At 46.5% G+C, this 13,854-nt stretch overlaps 1 protein-coding gene across 1 annotated transcript; it reads left to right on the top strand.

The window, feature by feature from the left end:
* The first annotated feature begins 249 nt into the window (after positions 1–249).
* On the top strand, positions 250–13,267 carry PATL2 (PAT1 homolog 2). The gene is made up of 14 exons (XM_023539090.2): positions 250–4,933; positions 5,477–5,706; positions 6,305–6,385; positions 7,146–7,279; positions 7,634–7,705; positions 7,935–8,076; positions 9,482–9,602; positions 9,697–9,794; positions 10,013–10,066; positions 10,157–10,290; positions 10,425–10,584; positions 11,084–11,221; positions 11,639–11,736; positions 12,512–13,267. Exons 1-14 carry the CDS (start codon positions 4,918–4,920, stop codon positions 12,711–12,713), a joined length of 1,680 nt encoding a protein of 559 aa, XP_023394858.1. The 5' UTR covers positions 250–4,917; the 3' UTR covers positions 12,714–13,267.
* The last annotated feature ends 587 nt before the right edge of the window (positions 13,268–13,854 follow it).

A 13,854-nucleotide genomic window follows, 5' to 3' on the forward strand; every position in this document is an offset into this window, starting at 1 on the left:
ACTAATGCAAGCAGGACTTGAGTGGCTATAATCCCTGAGAAAAGGAAGCACAGCAAAGTGAGGTCCACATTCACCGTGGATTTTTTTTCCTGAGGGTTTTGTCTTAGGCTGGGTCTAGAGAAGCAAAACCAGTGAAGCATATATATATATATATATATATATATATGTGTGTGTGTGTGTGTGTGTGTGTGTGTGTGTATACGTATACGTATATATGCATATGTGTATATATATATGGGGGGGCAGGGAGAGAAGGAGGGAAAGGTAGGGTGAGAGAGAGAGAGATTTGTATCAAGGAAATGGCTCATATGATTACAGAGGCGGGAAAGTTCCAAGTCCGTAGGTAAAGCTGGAAGCTTCTCCTGATTCATGTAGCTACAGGGGCTGGCAAACCAAAGATCAACAAATCAGACAGCAAACTTCTGGCTCACAGGCTGCCTAGGTCAACGAATCCCAAGATTGGCAAGTAAGCTGCTAGTTCAAGTCCTAGGAACCAGAGGTCAGGTGAACAGGAGTCAGCTGCAGAATCCAGAGTGAGCAAAAGCCAGGGAGCTTATATATCAGTGAGTCCACCTATATTGGCTGCTGGCCACACCCCCAAGGAAACACCCTTTCCACTGACTTGTTGCTCACAGCAGATCTCATCATGAAGATGACTACATCAGATCTCATCCTGAAGGTGATTACATCACTACACAGCTGCCAAACTACATCACAACTGCCAAACCACTGAGAATCATGGCCCAGCCAAGCTGACGTACAACCTCAACATCACGGGTACTTACAAATTTGTAGCATGGAAGAATACAGTCCTGGAAGACAGCAGAGCTGTCACTGGATTGAGAAGACAGGAACTAGAATTTTAGCCTACCAAAGCAGCTGGACTAGAGGGACAAAACCATAAAGATAAGGAAACTTCAGGGAAATAAGCCCCAAAATCTCTGTCCTATTTCTCCTAAACTGTGCGTGCCAAAGGAAAGACTTCAAAAAACACAGCAGAAAGCATGAGCTGGGAAGCTGTGGAGCTGAGCAGAGGTTTCAACAGCCATTGGTGCTGGGAGACAGAGGGTGAAGTCCAAAGTCCTCCAAGGTGGAGTGACCCTGGTTTAATAAAATGAAAGCAAAAGAAAAAAGGCTTTCAGTTGAGGCTGTAGATGGGCCACATCATCCTAGGAATAAGTGCAAAACTGAAACAGTCCAGGCCAACAAAGGCTAACACTAACCCTTAACCAGATTGAGGTGGCTTTCCTGTATTAATCTACCTACAACATATATGATACACAATTTCTAGTATCCAAACAAAAATTATAAAGTAAGCTAAGAAAAAGGACTAAGTGACTAAAACAACAAGAGAAAAAACAAATGGTGAGTTCCTTGGTGTTAAGGATTGAATCGTGTCCCCCCAAAATGTGTGTCGCTTGGCTAGGCCGTGATTCCCAGTATTATATGATTGTCCACCATGTTGTTACCTGATGTGATTTTCCTATATGTTGTAAATCCTACCTTTGTGATGTTAATGAGTCAGGATTAGAGGCAGTTATGTTAATGAGGCAGGACTCAATCTACAGGATTAGGTTGTACCTTGAGTCAATCTTGTTTGAGATATAAAAGAGAGAAGCATGCAGAGAAGGGGACCTCCCACCATCAAGAATGAAGAACCAGGAGGGAAGTGTGTCCTTCGGATCCAAGGTTTCTGTGCTGAGAAGCTCCTAGACCAGGGGAAGGTTGATGACAAGCACCTTCCCCCAGAGCTAACAGAGACAGAAAGCCTTCCCCTGGAGCTAACACCCTGAAATTAGACTTTTAGCCTCCTAGACTTTGAGAGAATAAATTTCTCTTTGTTAAAGCTGTCTGCTTGTGGTATTCCTGTTATTGCAGCACTAGATGACTAAAACACTTGGGTTTTCATTCAGCTTCCTATATATCCTCTTCTGGGTGCTAGAGAAGCCCACAGGCTGGAAATAGCAATGGGTGCAGACAAGAAGAGTCCCCAAGATAAGCCTGATCTCTCTAGTTGAAGAACTGGGACAGGGCAGCCTAGCAAGCCAGAAACCTTTTCACAATCTCATTCCTACTCCAGCCAAACGCAACAGAAAGGAATCCTGCAGCGCCGTCCCCTTTGTCAGCAGAGGACAAGTGGGGAGCTTGAACTTCTACTCCTGCCTGGTGGTAATGAGGTACCCCTTCCCCCCGCTCCAGCGTGGTGTCTCTGCAGGCCAAGAGGGGATCCTGAGCTTCCACACCACCTGGGGGTTCCCTCTCTTCCCTCGAACTGTGGGAGTGTCAGAGGATGCCTGCTAAAGCAGAAGGTTTAAATAAAGATCAAGAGTCTCATAACATAATATCCAAAATATCCAAAACACAATAGAAAGTCACTCACCATATCAAGAACCAGGAAAATCTCAACTTGAATGAAAAAAAGACAACCAACAGACGCCAATGCCAACATGACACAAGTGTTGAAATCACCCACCAGCCAGGCAGCCTTCTCTGTCCCCAGGGTTTGGTAACTGCTCCACCTCCTGCCCTTGCCCTAAAGACAGTAACGATTACATATTACCAGCCCTAGAGTGCTGTACTATCCCTTGTGACTTCACTATTTTCTGCCCACAGTTTTGTAAATAGCCCCTTTATTAAATCCTACCCAAATGATCCAGTTAGAGTATGTTTCCTGCAGGGCTCATGTATAAAGACCTGACTAATGCATGATTCTTTGAAAAGATGAGCTCTGGACAGAAGAAAGAAGAGATAATAAATAAACAATCTTAGGAATAAAAAGGGGGAAAGAATACAGATACAGCATGGACTTTTAAAAACACTCTTATACAATGAACAATATTATGCCAATAAATTTGAAAACTTACAAGAAATGGACAAATTCCTAGAAGGTATATAACTTAAAGAACAGCCTCGAGAAGAAACTGGGGAAGAACGGAATAGATCTACAACCATTAAAGAAACTGAAACAATGGTTTAAAAAGCTACCCATAAAACAGCCTTCAGATATTTTATTCAGCAAATATAAATATTTTTAATTTTTGTTTTTTAATCTGATTCAACAATCCTGTTTACCTGTCTGTACTTCTCACCCTATGGTAAACTCTAAGAAGCCATGGGTGGCATCTGTCTTATTCACTGCTGTACTCCAAAGCCTAGCACAAGGCCTGGTTGAACTATGGCAGGAAAGCTAGAAAATCTAGGGAACATATAAGACTTCAGACAAGGGCAGGTGACTTTCACAAAAGCTCCTAGGCCCCAAGTGAAACTTCAAACAGCCGGAGTGGGGCTGGGCTCTTGAAGATTGATCCCCGGTCCATCTGCTTTGGTACTACTTGGTACAGGAAGTCCCTTAAGGATGAAAATCTTCATGGAGAAAAGGCTCTTCCTAAGACCTGGTCTCTACAATGACTTGATAAATAAATCACTTCTGGAACACTGATTGGCCCTTTTGTTAAAATGCCAACGTAACTTACTAGGAAATTCTTGAAAGAAACAGCTGCATAACATTACCACTTTCAAGCTACTTAACTTTTTCCCCCAGTCATATGGCTCTGTCCTATAGAAAACTTTTGAAACAAGTATTTTCTTTTGGAAGTACCAAGAATCATGGCCCTATAATCATAACTTGCATTTTGATATGGAGAACTTAGCTTAGTTTCTGTTTTTATTTAGAAGTGCTGCAAAGTCATGTGGGCTTCAGCTGAATACAGGATGTAGGCACAGAACCTAGGTCACTTAGGGGTTTGATGAGCCTCAGGTGGCTCTTAGGTTTTGGCAACCGGCAGCACTGTAGTACCAGTGACTATCAGGGTAGATGAGCCTCAGGTGGGTCTTAGGTTTTGGCGACCAGCAGCACTGTAGTACCAGTGACTATCAGGGTAGATGAGCCTCAGGTGGGTCTTAGGTTTTGGCGACCAGCATCTTGTTCCAATTGGTTTTGTTTTGATTTCACTCCTGCACTTCTGGATCCATTTTCATGCAATAGTACTATTACTTTGAAGATCTGGCTTATAAATTCATATGGAGTCACTCTCCAATTAGAGCAGGGTAGCCAGCTTAAGCTCCCAGGACCCAGCCAAGGGCAAGCATCCCCAGGTGGACCACTGGGATTCACAAGTTCACTGCTCTGAAGCACCAAGTACTTGCTTGCTAAGCAACAGCCTCAGGATCTGCCTGGGGCTTTCCTTTCCAATTTGGTTGCAGCAAAAGCCTAGGGATTAAATTTTATACAACCTCACAAAGTTCCTACGAAGGGTGTAGAAAACAGGGATTCTCTTTTTAAATATCTACCCTCAAATGGAGCGTTGCCACTATAGTTTGCAGTCCCAAGTCCTGGCATCCTTTGGAAACCAATAAATTGTACCCACAACCATGGATGGTTAGAGATATTGCTTGTTTCTCTGCCCCTTTCAAGGATTTTCTATCTCATCAGATTATGTTCTCAGCTTCTACCAAGACGTAGTGGTCAACGGGTGCTGGCTCTTTAACAGGAGACTGGGGGAGGGGCTGAGCCTCTTAAAGCCAGAGGTGGCAAACAGGCCTTGACCCAGACTGCTGCAGACCAAGCTACGCAGGATTGCCAGCGGCAGTCAGGTGGGGAGTGTCAGCACCAAGGTGGTTTGTGAAATTCTCTCACTGGCACAGGTGGTGCCTGAGATATACTTCTCCAACTCCCAGTCCTGTCCCTCATTTCTGCCCTTTGCAGGATCCTCCCCTGGAGCTGGGCTGGGGAGGTTAGAGAATGGGGGTTTATGGCAGTCTGAGAGCCCAGGGTCTCACTCCTTGAGACCCTGGGCTAACATTTTGCTGAGGAGGGGTGTCTCAGTATCTTCCCTGTCCCAGGTTTACCTTCTTGAAGCTGACAGTGCTCTTTCACTGGAGAAAACTGCTGTGGAGGGTGTCTGCCAGCCTGCCAAGATGAAATGCCTTGAAGGTACCACCAAGCTGGCGGGGGAGGGGGCTTGCTGGCCTGGTTCAGAGAACGGACATGTGCTTGGGTTTCTGTGTCCAGGGAGTGGACAGCGACTCCAAATTCTCCCACTTACTAGCTGCGTCACTTTCCTGGGCTTTATTTTCCTCATCTACGTCCTGAAGTTATCAGTAACCACTTCATAGGGTTGTTAGAGTTAAATGAATTAAAACAAGTAAAGTACTTGACACACAGTAGAGTTAAATTGTAATGAGTCAGGACAACTGGAAGTCGGTCAATTAAAGAAGCAATAGAAAGGACTGAGAAGGCAGAGAAGCCTAATGAGGCAATTGATGAGGGGTTGTGGAAAGTGAAAGTGTTTGGTACCGACCACATTTTGTTTGCTGAGTGGGAGATGGTTTGGGCATCTTAAGGGAAGGGAAGCTGAGTCAAACCCATAGGTGTTGTCTGAAGTGGTGCTAGAATTAGCTTATGAACTGAGGTGCTACGAAGCAGCCTCTAGGTGTGACTCCTCACACCTGAACCCCCATCTTACTTCCTCCACAGGCCCACGCTTAACCAACCAAGGACCAGGCAAGCACTGTGGCCCCCGGACTCCTGAGGAGGAGCTGGTGCCTGCCTCTCAACTGGAGGAGGAGGAGGAAGAAGAGGTAGAGGAAGAAAAGGAGGAGGAGGAGGAGGAGGAGGATCTAGATCCAGACTGGGCTCCAGACCCTGTGGTGGAAGAGAATGACCTCGGGGATCCAGCTGTGCTCAGCGCTGTCCATAACACCCAGGTGTACCATGGCAGGGGGTGGGTATTTGGGGGTTGTCCTGAACTGTCTGTGGCTCACTGTTGCTGAATCCCCACACTTTCTTCTTCACCCACCTCCTCTAGAATAACAACTTCCACTTTCAAGTTTGAACTTGAGGAGGGACTAACTTCTTCCTTCCCTCTCTCCTCCTATCTCCCACTTTTTTTCTGAGGCTGTCCTCACCTAGCAGGACTGTGCACAGCCCGTGTGTGGTGGACCTGCTAGTTGGTGCTGGAAGTAAGACAATTTTGCCTGACCCTGTGCCCCCTGTTTCTCAGTGGTCCATTCCTGGCACTTGTTCCCTCGGGTTCCCACAACCAATGGAGAGAGTTAAGGACTCTCATGTAGAAAATGAGGTGACTCAGACCCTCCAACCTATTCCTGAGATACCAGCCTATCTTCCTCTCTGGGAAAGAAAAGCGTCCTGGCCCAGTTGACTCTGAATGTGAGAAAGGGTTAGGTTAGGCTGCTGCTGTCCTCGGCCTTGCTGTTGCTCCCCGGCTCCTCCATGGACACAGGTGCGTATAGAAGATACCACTGGAGCACACTCCAGCCTGTGTTTCCCTCCCTCCCTTTTCAGCAAGGACTTCGAGGCTCCTCCAGAATCAAGGGCCCTGGAGTGCTGGGGAAGTCATCCACCGCCTTTCATTTTTTGTGGCAGGTAAGTCTGCTCCATCCTCCGTCCTCTGAGATGGTGACTAGGTGCTCAAAGATTCCACCCCTGAGCGTACAGAGCAACCTTTATTTCTATTATGCTCAGTCTTGCTCCAAAGCTTGTCTGCAGATAAAGCACCCACAGAGAGTTGTGGGGGTGGGAATAGCCCCATCACGTAGGAGAGCTTGGTAACTGACAGGAGGGGTGTGTCCAGTCAGACATGGTGGACTCCTTAGCAGATGGTACTAGGACAACTGGCCAGTCAAATAAAGACAAAACTAGACCCTACTCCCACCTTACAAGAGATCCCTGCAGATAAGCAGCACTGAGATTAGGGCTGGAAAGAGCACCTGACCAGGCAATCCTGTAGGGAGAGCGAAAACAAAAGCTCGAGGAGGGCCTCAGGAGTCAGAAAAGTGACGGCGGAACACTGCCCCAGTGGCCAATACACGGCCTGAGAGAAGAGCATCACAGAGGGGACGGAGTGGCGCTGACTCACCAGACAGTAGGAAAAGCACATGCCCCCCCTCCGCCCCACATTTGTGAGGGACTGCACAGCTGATGCCTAGGAGGTGAAAAACCCTGTTTAAACAAGTGGCAGAAACCACAGTCTAGTGCCCTCACAGCTGACATGAAGGACCCCAAGAAGGCAAAATGTTGGGTGAAGTTCTTGAGGGAAAAGACAGGTGAGAATATAGAGGCAGGAAAGGATCTGGGTCCTGGCAGCAGGAGGATCATTCTGTTGATGGAGGCGGCCCTCCCTCAGACCCTGGACTACCTGTCACCAACCCCTTTCCAGCCTAATGCCAGCTCTCCAGCGCGGCCCTTTGGACTTCGACTGCCCTCGTCAGACCCATCTCTCTTCTACAGCCCACCGACCTCGTGGTCCCCTACGTTGAGGTATGGGTTCAGTGTGCCAGGGACTCTGGCATCCAGTAGAGAATTAGTTCTTCTCTGCAGGTCTCATGACGTAGAAGCTGAGATGGGTGGGGGCCACTCTACCAGTTTCCACAGAAAAAATTCAGAATTTTTAGTAATGGAAATCTAATAGTCCAATCCCTTTTCCCCTCACAAATGAGGAAATGGAGGAAATGTGAGTCCTGCTGAGCTAGGATTATGTTGTTTCATGGAGATGACATCCCCTTAGATGTCCAGCTAAAGCTATCACAGGCTGAATGAATTCATGAATTCAGAGCAGCTTGACAGCTTCCTTCTACCTAGCCCCCCCCCCTTTTTTTTTTAAAGTCTTCCCAGTCCTCTGACCCAGCTCCACCCTTGGCACCAACGGATCTTGCAGGAGCAGCAGCAGCGTGATCATAAGCTGAGGTTAAAGCCTGGACAAGGGTCAGGGCTGAGGGACCCTGTGTGCATGCTGGGTATTCCCTTGTGACCAGGCATCTACCCTCAAGCCCCCTGCACTATTAAGACTCTCATACCCTTGCCTGACCATGTGCTCTGTCCCATCCACTCCTGAGCTTCACCTCCTACTCTCCATGCTGGGAAGTTAACTGGCAGGGGTGTGTAGGTCTAACGGTATGCTCCTCTTGGATTGAAGGCCCCCAGCCAAGACACCTTGGTCTCAGCAACCAGACCCCTATGCTAACCTCATGACTCGAAAAGAGAAGGAGTGGGTGATAAAAGTGCAAATGGTTCAGCTGCAGAGTGAGAACCCTCACTTGGATGACTATTACTATCAGGTGAGCCCCAGGGCACTCCTCCCAGCCTCCGACCTTGGGGTCAGATGGACCTGAACTCCATGGGCACTCTCTGCTCTTCTGAGGGAAAGACAGTCATGCAGGGTAGGGGTCATCCCAGTCTCATTCCCCCCTATTCTACACTTAAGTCAAATGGGGTTATTATTCCCCAAACACACACTGAGGTTTCATCTCCATCCTTTTGCCAACATTTACCCTACTCAGCCTGGAAATACGGACTTTCCCTCCTTTGTACATTTTTGTGGGTCTTAGAAATGTCTTGTTATAATTATTCATCTCATCTTTTCTTTAGATCTAAAATATATTATACTAGGACTCAATTTGTTGAACTGGACAAATACTGGCAAAACATCTTGACTCATTTTCCCTGCTTCCTACTTCCTCTTTATTTATGGGGCAAAAATTGCTTGTCACTTTTTGGGTTGTCTGGGTGGCACAGTGGTTAAAACAATTGGCTGCTAACTGAAAGGTTGGCAGTTGGAACCCACCAGGAGCTCCATGGGAAAAAGATGCAGCAGTCTAATCTCTAAAGATTACAGTCTTGGAAATCCTATGGGGCAGTTCTACTCTGTCCTATAGGGTGACCATAAGTCAGAATTGATTTGACGGCTGTTTTTAGGCTGTTTTCTCCCTTTCTTCAACTTCCATGAGGCCTCTACTGAGGTCCCACCTTGATCTTCTATTTATATTTCTTCCTTTCTTTCCATCAATTTTGAAATACCTCTCTTCTATCTGCCAGGGTTGTTCAAAGTGAAATAGCTGATTTTGTCCTCTTGCCTCTTCTGGCATTATTCTTATATGAAGGAGATTTATGCAAGTCCTTGTTTGACTCACAGCAGCTTCATTGGAGCTCGGGGTGCTTCAGCTTTCTTTAAGAAGGTATTAGAGCTGGTGAACAAATCCACAGAAATAAAAAAACTAGCCTAAAGGCCAGTTGACAAATACATCCCCAGTGCTAGTTCTGTATCTCAAGCTGCTGGTGGTCTTCTGACCATAATTCCAATGTTGAAAAACACAGGTGAGATCACAAAAAATGGGGAAGAGATATGGGAAATAGGTGGTATGTGGTATATGTATATACTTGGAAATGAGAAATAACAAGCCTGTAAAACTTAGAACAGGTTTGATTTCCTGGTCCTCCACTTTGCTCCCTGACCTGTCAACAGATCTGGCACTCTTTATAAGTACTTGGGTTGAGAACTCCAAGACAGTTGACATGGGGCCCATGGTGCTTAGGATATTTTAGAACAACTGCTGGAAGGGCCCAAGCTTCCAGGATCACTTCTGGAATGAATGCTGTAGGAAAAGGGTGTGTTAAGAAGTTGCATTTGAGAACCCTAATTTTAAGTTCAGAAGATGAATGTTTTTCTATCCCATGGATTCCCAGGAATATTATCGGAAACTAGAGAAGAAGCAGGCAGATGAAGAGCTACTTGGGCAAAGGAGTGGGGTTGAATCTCTCGAGCTGGTAACTCCTTACATTCAGAAGGCAGAGACTTACGAGTCAGGTAGGGCCAGGGTTGACCTGCTAGCCTCGACATCTAGGTGGACTGAGGATGAAAAGGGGAGGGGATTATACCTAGCCTGACTTATTTCTTGTAGTGGTTCGAATTGAGGGTTCCCTGGGCCAGGTAGCCGTATCGACATGTTTTAGCCCTCGCCGAGCTATAGATGCTGTGCCCCATGGAACTCAAGAGCAGGTAGGAGCGTTATATTCTCTGAGCCACTTTTGTCTTGTTTGGGGGGAAGGTCTGGAGCACTCTCCTGTTATGAGTTCTGATTGTGACCTAAGAATGAGGAAGGACACAAACCTGATCAGGCTTCATGTCTAGCCTTCCCAGCTCAATTGACCCTTCCCTCATTCCCTGGGTTGCTGCTCTGGAGATGCGGCTGATAGCTGGGGACTCTCTTCTCCTAGGATACAGGGGCTGCAAACAGTCAGAGGCTTTGGGTATTATATCGGATTGAGAAGGTGAGATATCAGTTCCTTGGAGACAAATTTCTAACTTTGAGAATGGAATATTGTACAAACTTACCTCTTTCTCCACCCTCAAACTCCCAGATGTTCCTTCAGCTACTAGAGATAGAGAAGTGCCAGAAAGATGGGTTTCCACAGCCCTCATCCTCTGAGCAGCAGAGCGTCCAGGTTGAGAAGCTCTTCCAAACTTTGGTGACCCAGGAACAGAATAACCTGGAGTGAGTATGGGAGGGCCACACCTTGGCACACGAAAGGAGGGATAAGCAAAGAAGCTTTGCTTCTGCCTCTCCTCTCTGGCATGTAGCACTGTCCTCCAGAGAGCTCTGAATGTGCCCCCCCATCTCACTTGCAGGGAGGCGGCCGACGGCTTCCTGCAGGTGCTGTCAGTGAGGAAGGGGAAAGCACTGGTGGCCCGGCTGCTCCCTTTCTTGCCATGTGATCGGGCTGTTAGCCTTCTTCTGGTTATCACCCACCACCTGCCCTTCCTGATCCGGCGGGATGTGGCTGATCAGGTACTAGGGCTTGAGTGGAGAAGAAGATGGCTTCAAGGATGGGTTAGAGAGCTTTCCTCCCCTCCACTCCCTACCTGAGAGATGCCAGGGAAGGTGAGGGACAGTGAGGTGGGTGTTGCTAGCCCTGCCACCCTCAGGGAGTTGCAGAACAAAGTACTATAGGAACAGTTGGTTTTTTTTCTTTTTTTCAGGCATGATGAGTAAGGAAAGCAAATAGATACATGGTTGCCCAGAAGCTAGGAGCTAGTGTGCTGTGGGATTTGAGATAAGGGCTCCCCAATAAGGTTGAGCCCCATATCTTAAGGAAGGCAGCCTTCACAAGTAGGTGTTGAAGGGTCCCAGTGTTAGGGATGGAGAGACAGGAGTGGTGATGGGCCTGTTAAATAACCTGACTAGGAAGACACTACAGGCAGGTCAGAAGGGGAAGGGATTGGAGGCAAGATAGAATGAGGTGAAACTGAGGTGCAATTTGAGAGGCTCTTACTGGACCTTCTTGCAGACCCTACAAATGTTATTCAAACCTTTGGGCAAATTTATCAGTCACTTGACCTTCCATGAACTCCTGCAAGGACTTCAGGGACTAATGCTGCTACCGCAGGCCTCAGAAAAGCCGGTCACTGTGGTGCTTCAGAATCAGGTAACACACCTAAGGCTTTCTCCTTCCCTAGATGGCTTTCAGGTGGTATCACTGGTTAAGTAATAACTGAGGGGATGGTCTCATCTCTCCACAAGTCTCATCCTCTGAAGTGCTTCTCAATTACTAGTGGGCACCAGGGTCACCTGGATAGCTTATTAAACACAGGTTCTTTGGCCCCATCCCCAGAGATTCTCATTCAGTAGGTCTGAGATGGGGCTCATGCATTTGCTTGTCTCTTTCCTAACGAGCTCCCTACTGATGATAAGCTGGTGCGTAGACCACACTCTGATGGGCACTGCTCTACAGCAGAGGTCTCCACACATCTGTGGTTGCGCACGCCTTTCAGGACAGCACAGCCAGGGAAGCACTGATGCCTACGGTGAGCTCCTCTTACCCGGGACTATATATCACTTGCAGTTTGGAATATCTTTGCTCTATGCCCTGCTGAGTCATGGGGAGCAGCTGCTATCTCTGGATTCTTCCCTAGAGGAACCCAATACAGACCATACACCTTGGTAAGATCACAGAGGTGTGTAAATACTATTTCAGTACCCCTGGGATGTGTAGGTGAGCCAGGGATTTCCTGGGTGGTATATTCAAGTTTGGGGGAGGAGATTGGGCAGAGAAGGGAGAAACAGTAGCAGCTGTAGCTGTTTTATTTTTGTTGTCTTCCCCTCTATAGGGCCCTAGTGCCCTAGGGAGCCCTGGTGGCGCAGTGGTGAAGCTTTTAGCTGCTAACCAAAAAGTCAGGAGTTTGAATCCACCAACTGCTCCTTGGAAACCCTATGGGGCAGTTCTACTCTGTCCTGTAGGGTCGCTATGAGTCGGAACCGACTGAACAGCAACAGGTTTGAGTTATAGTGCCCTAGAGTGTTGGTTTCTCAGAGGTGGTAGCAAAACATAGCAATTAAGGGGACAATCTTCAGAGTCAAACAGACCTGGGTTTGAATTCTGGTCTGTCCCTAGCAATATAAGTTTTGAGCAAGTTACTTTACTTCTCTTAGCCTGTTTTCCTTGTCTATACACTAAGGATGATTGTACCAACCCTTTAGAGTTCTTAACATAGATGGTATTTAAGATTAAATAAGGAAAACACATAAAACACTAAGCATTGCCTGGCACTCACCAAACATACAAATGTTACCTCTTAATTGCCATGGGCGTGGAGTAGTGGAAAGATAATAAGGAACCTTTGCCTTGAGTCTCAAGTTCCTGCATAACTACAAAGGCTACTTATGGAAGGACAGTCTGTATCACTCACCTCTAAAATATTTCTTCTCTGCTCTCCAGGACAAACATGGTGGTTTTGATTGCTTGGGAGATAGCCCAGATGCCTACAGCCTCTCTGGCAGAACCCCTAGCCTTCCCTAGCAACCTTGTTCCCCTGTTCTGTCGCCATGTGGACAAACAATTGGTACAGCAGCTGGAAGCCAGGACGGAATTAAGTGATGGCAGAAACAAGATCATAGCCCCTTGTTCAAGCTTAGTCTAGGTCTGTCGCTCCTCTCTACTACTTTCTTTTAAGCTGTGAGCGTGGAGGACAAACTGCTTTTAGAAGTAGTCCTAGAAACTCTGGTACTGAGTAACCAATCCGGCCAAGTTAGGGCCCTGTGCCCAAGCCTTTTAATTTATTTCCAAGCACTTCGGTTATTTTTCATGTTAAGCTATTTGAAGGCAAGAATTAATCTGAGAAACTGAATTGTTTGTTCATTCACTCAAATGTTTGAGGGCCAACTATCCTAGGATATAAGCAAGAACAATAATGGAAGTTGTTCTAAGAATGGGATTGTTTTTGCAGTTAAAAGCCGTTCTCTTCGTGGACTTGCCCGGACCTACTGCTCTGGTTCTGGAATACACGTATGTGGGAAAAGTTTGTCAAACACTAGCTGTGTGAGCTATATCTACAGGGATCCAGGAAAAGGATCTCAAGACGTTTCCTATGCCTTGATATATCGGAGGACCCTGCCCAAAACATTTTTGTGTTTCTTCAAAACCCTGAATGATGTACCTAAAAAGCAGGCATGGCAAAAAGTATAATTAAAGAGATAATAGTATAAATAAAGAGATATTAGAATGATGTGTTGAAACTTGTTTTGTAGAGAGCTACACTGAAGGCCATCTGCTTACATGTCAATGCTCCAAGTATTTAGCATAAAGGGGACAAGGCCATGTTACATATAACAAAAACATGACCTTGGAAATTGTTTCAATGTTGCCATTCTTTTTATAAAAAGAAAGTAGGTGAGCTAAGAGGACTGGCTATAAATATGTCCTCTGGGATAGAAACTGTTTGGGTTCATTTTGACAAAAGAGGTTGTGCATTTATCAGCAAACATGGGAGTGCCTTTCATGAACCAGGCACTATTTTTGTTCCTGGAGTAACGGTGGTGAACATCAAGTATCTGCTCTTTTGAAGCTTGCATTCTGAATGGATATGGCTGACACAGAATACCCAGTAGTGATACGTGCTGTGGTGAAAACAACTGGGTGATGAGAGTGACAAGAGTGACAAGACAAGAAGTGGTCAAGGAAGGGCTCTCAGTGGAGGTTATACTTAAGCTGAGATGAACAACAAGAAGCCAACAAGGCCAAGATGTGGGGGAAAATGTTCCACACAGAGGCACTAAACCCAT

This window comes from Loxodonta africana, chromosome 10 (genome assembly GCF_030014295.1).
Source record: "Loxodonta africana isolate mLoxAfr1 chromosome 10, mLoxAfr1.hap2, whole genome shotgun sequence".
Lineage (NCBI taxonomy): Eukaryota > Metazoa > Chordata > Mammalia > Proboscidea > Elephantidae > Loxodonta > Loxodonta africana.

Excerpts from the sequence above, each read along its gene's own strand:
- PATL2 (XM_023539090.2), top strand. Across the intron at positions 7,280-7,633 it reads TCGTGGTCCCCTACGTTGAG|TCCTCTGACCCAGCTCCACC; the intron begins GTATGGGTTCAG and ends AAGTCTTCCCAG. Across the intron at positions 10,291-10,424 it reads CAGGAACAGAATAACCTGGA|GGAGGCGGCCGACGGCTTCC; the intron begins GTGAGTATGGGA and ends TCTCACTTGCAG.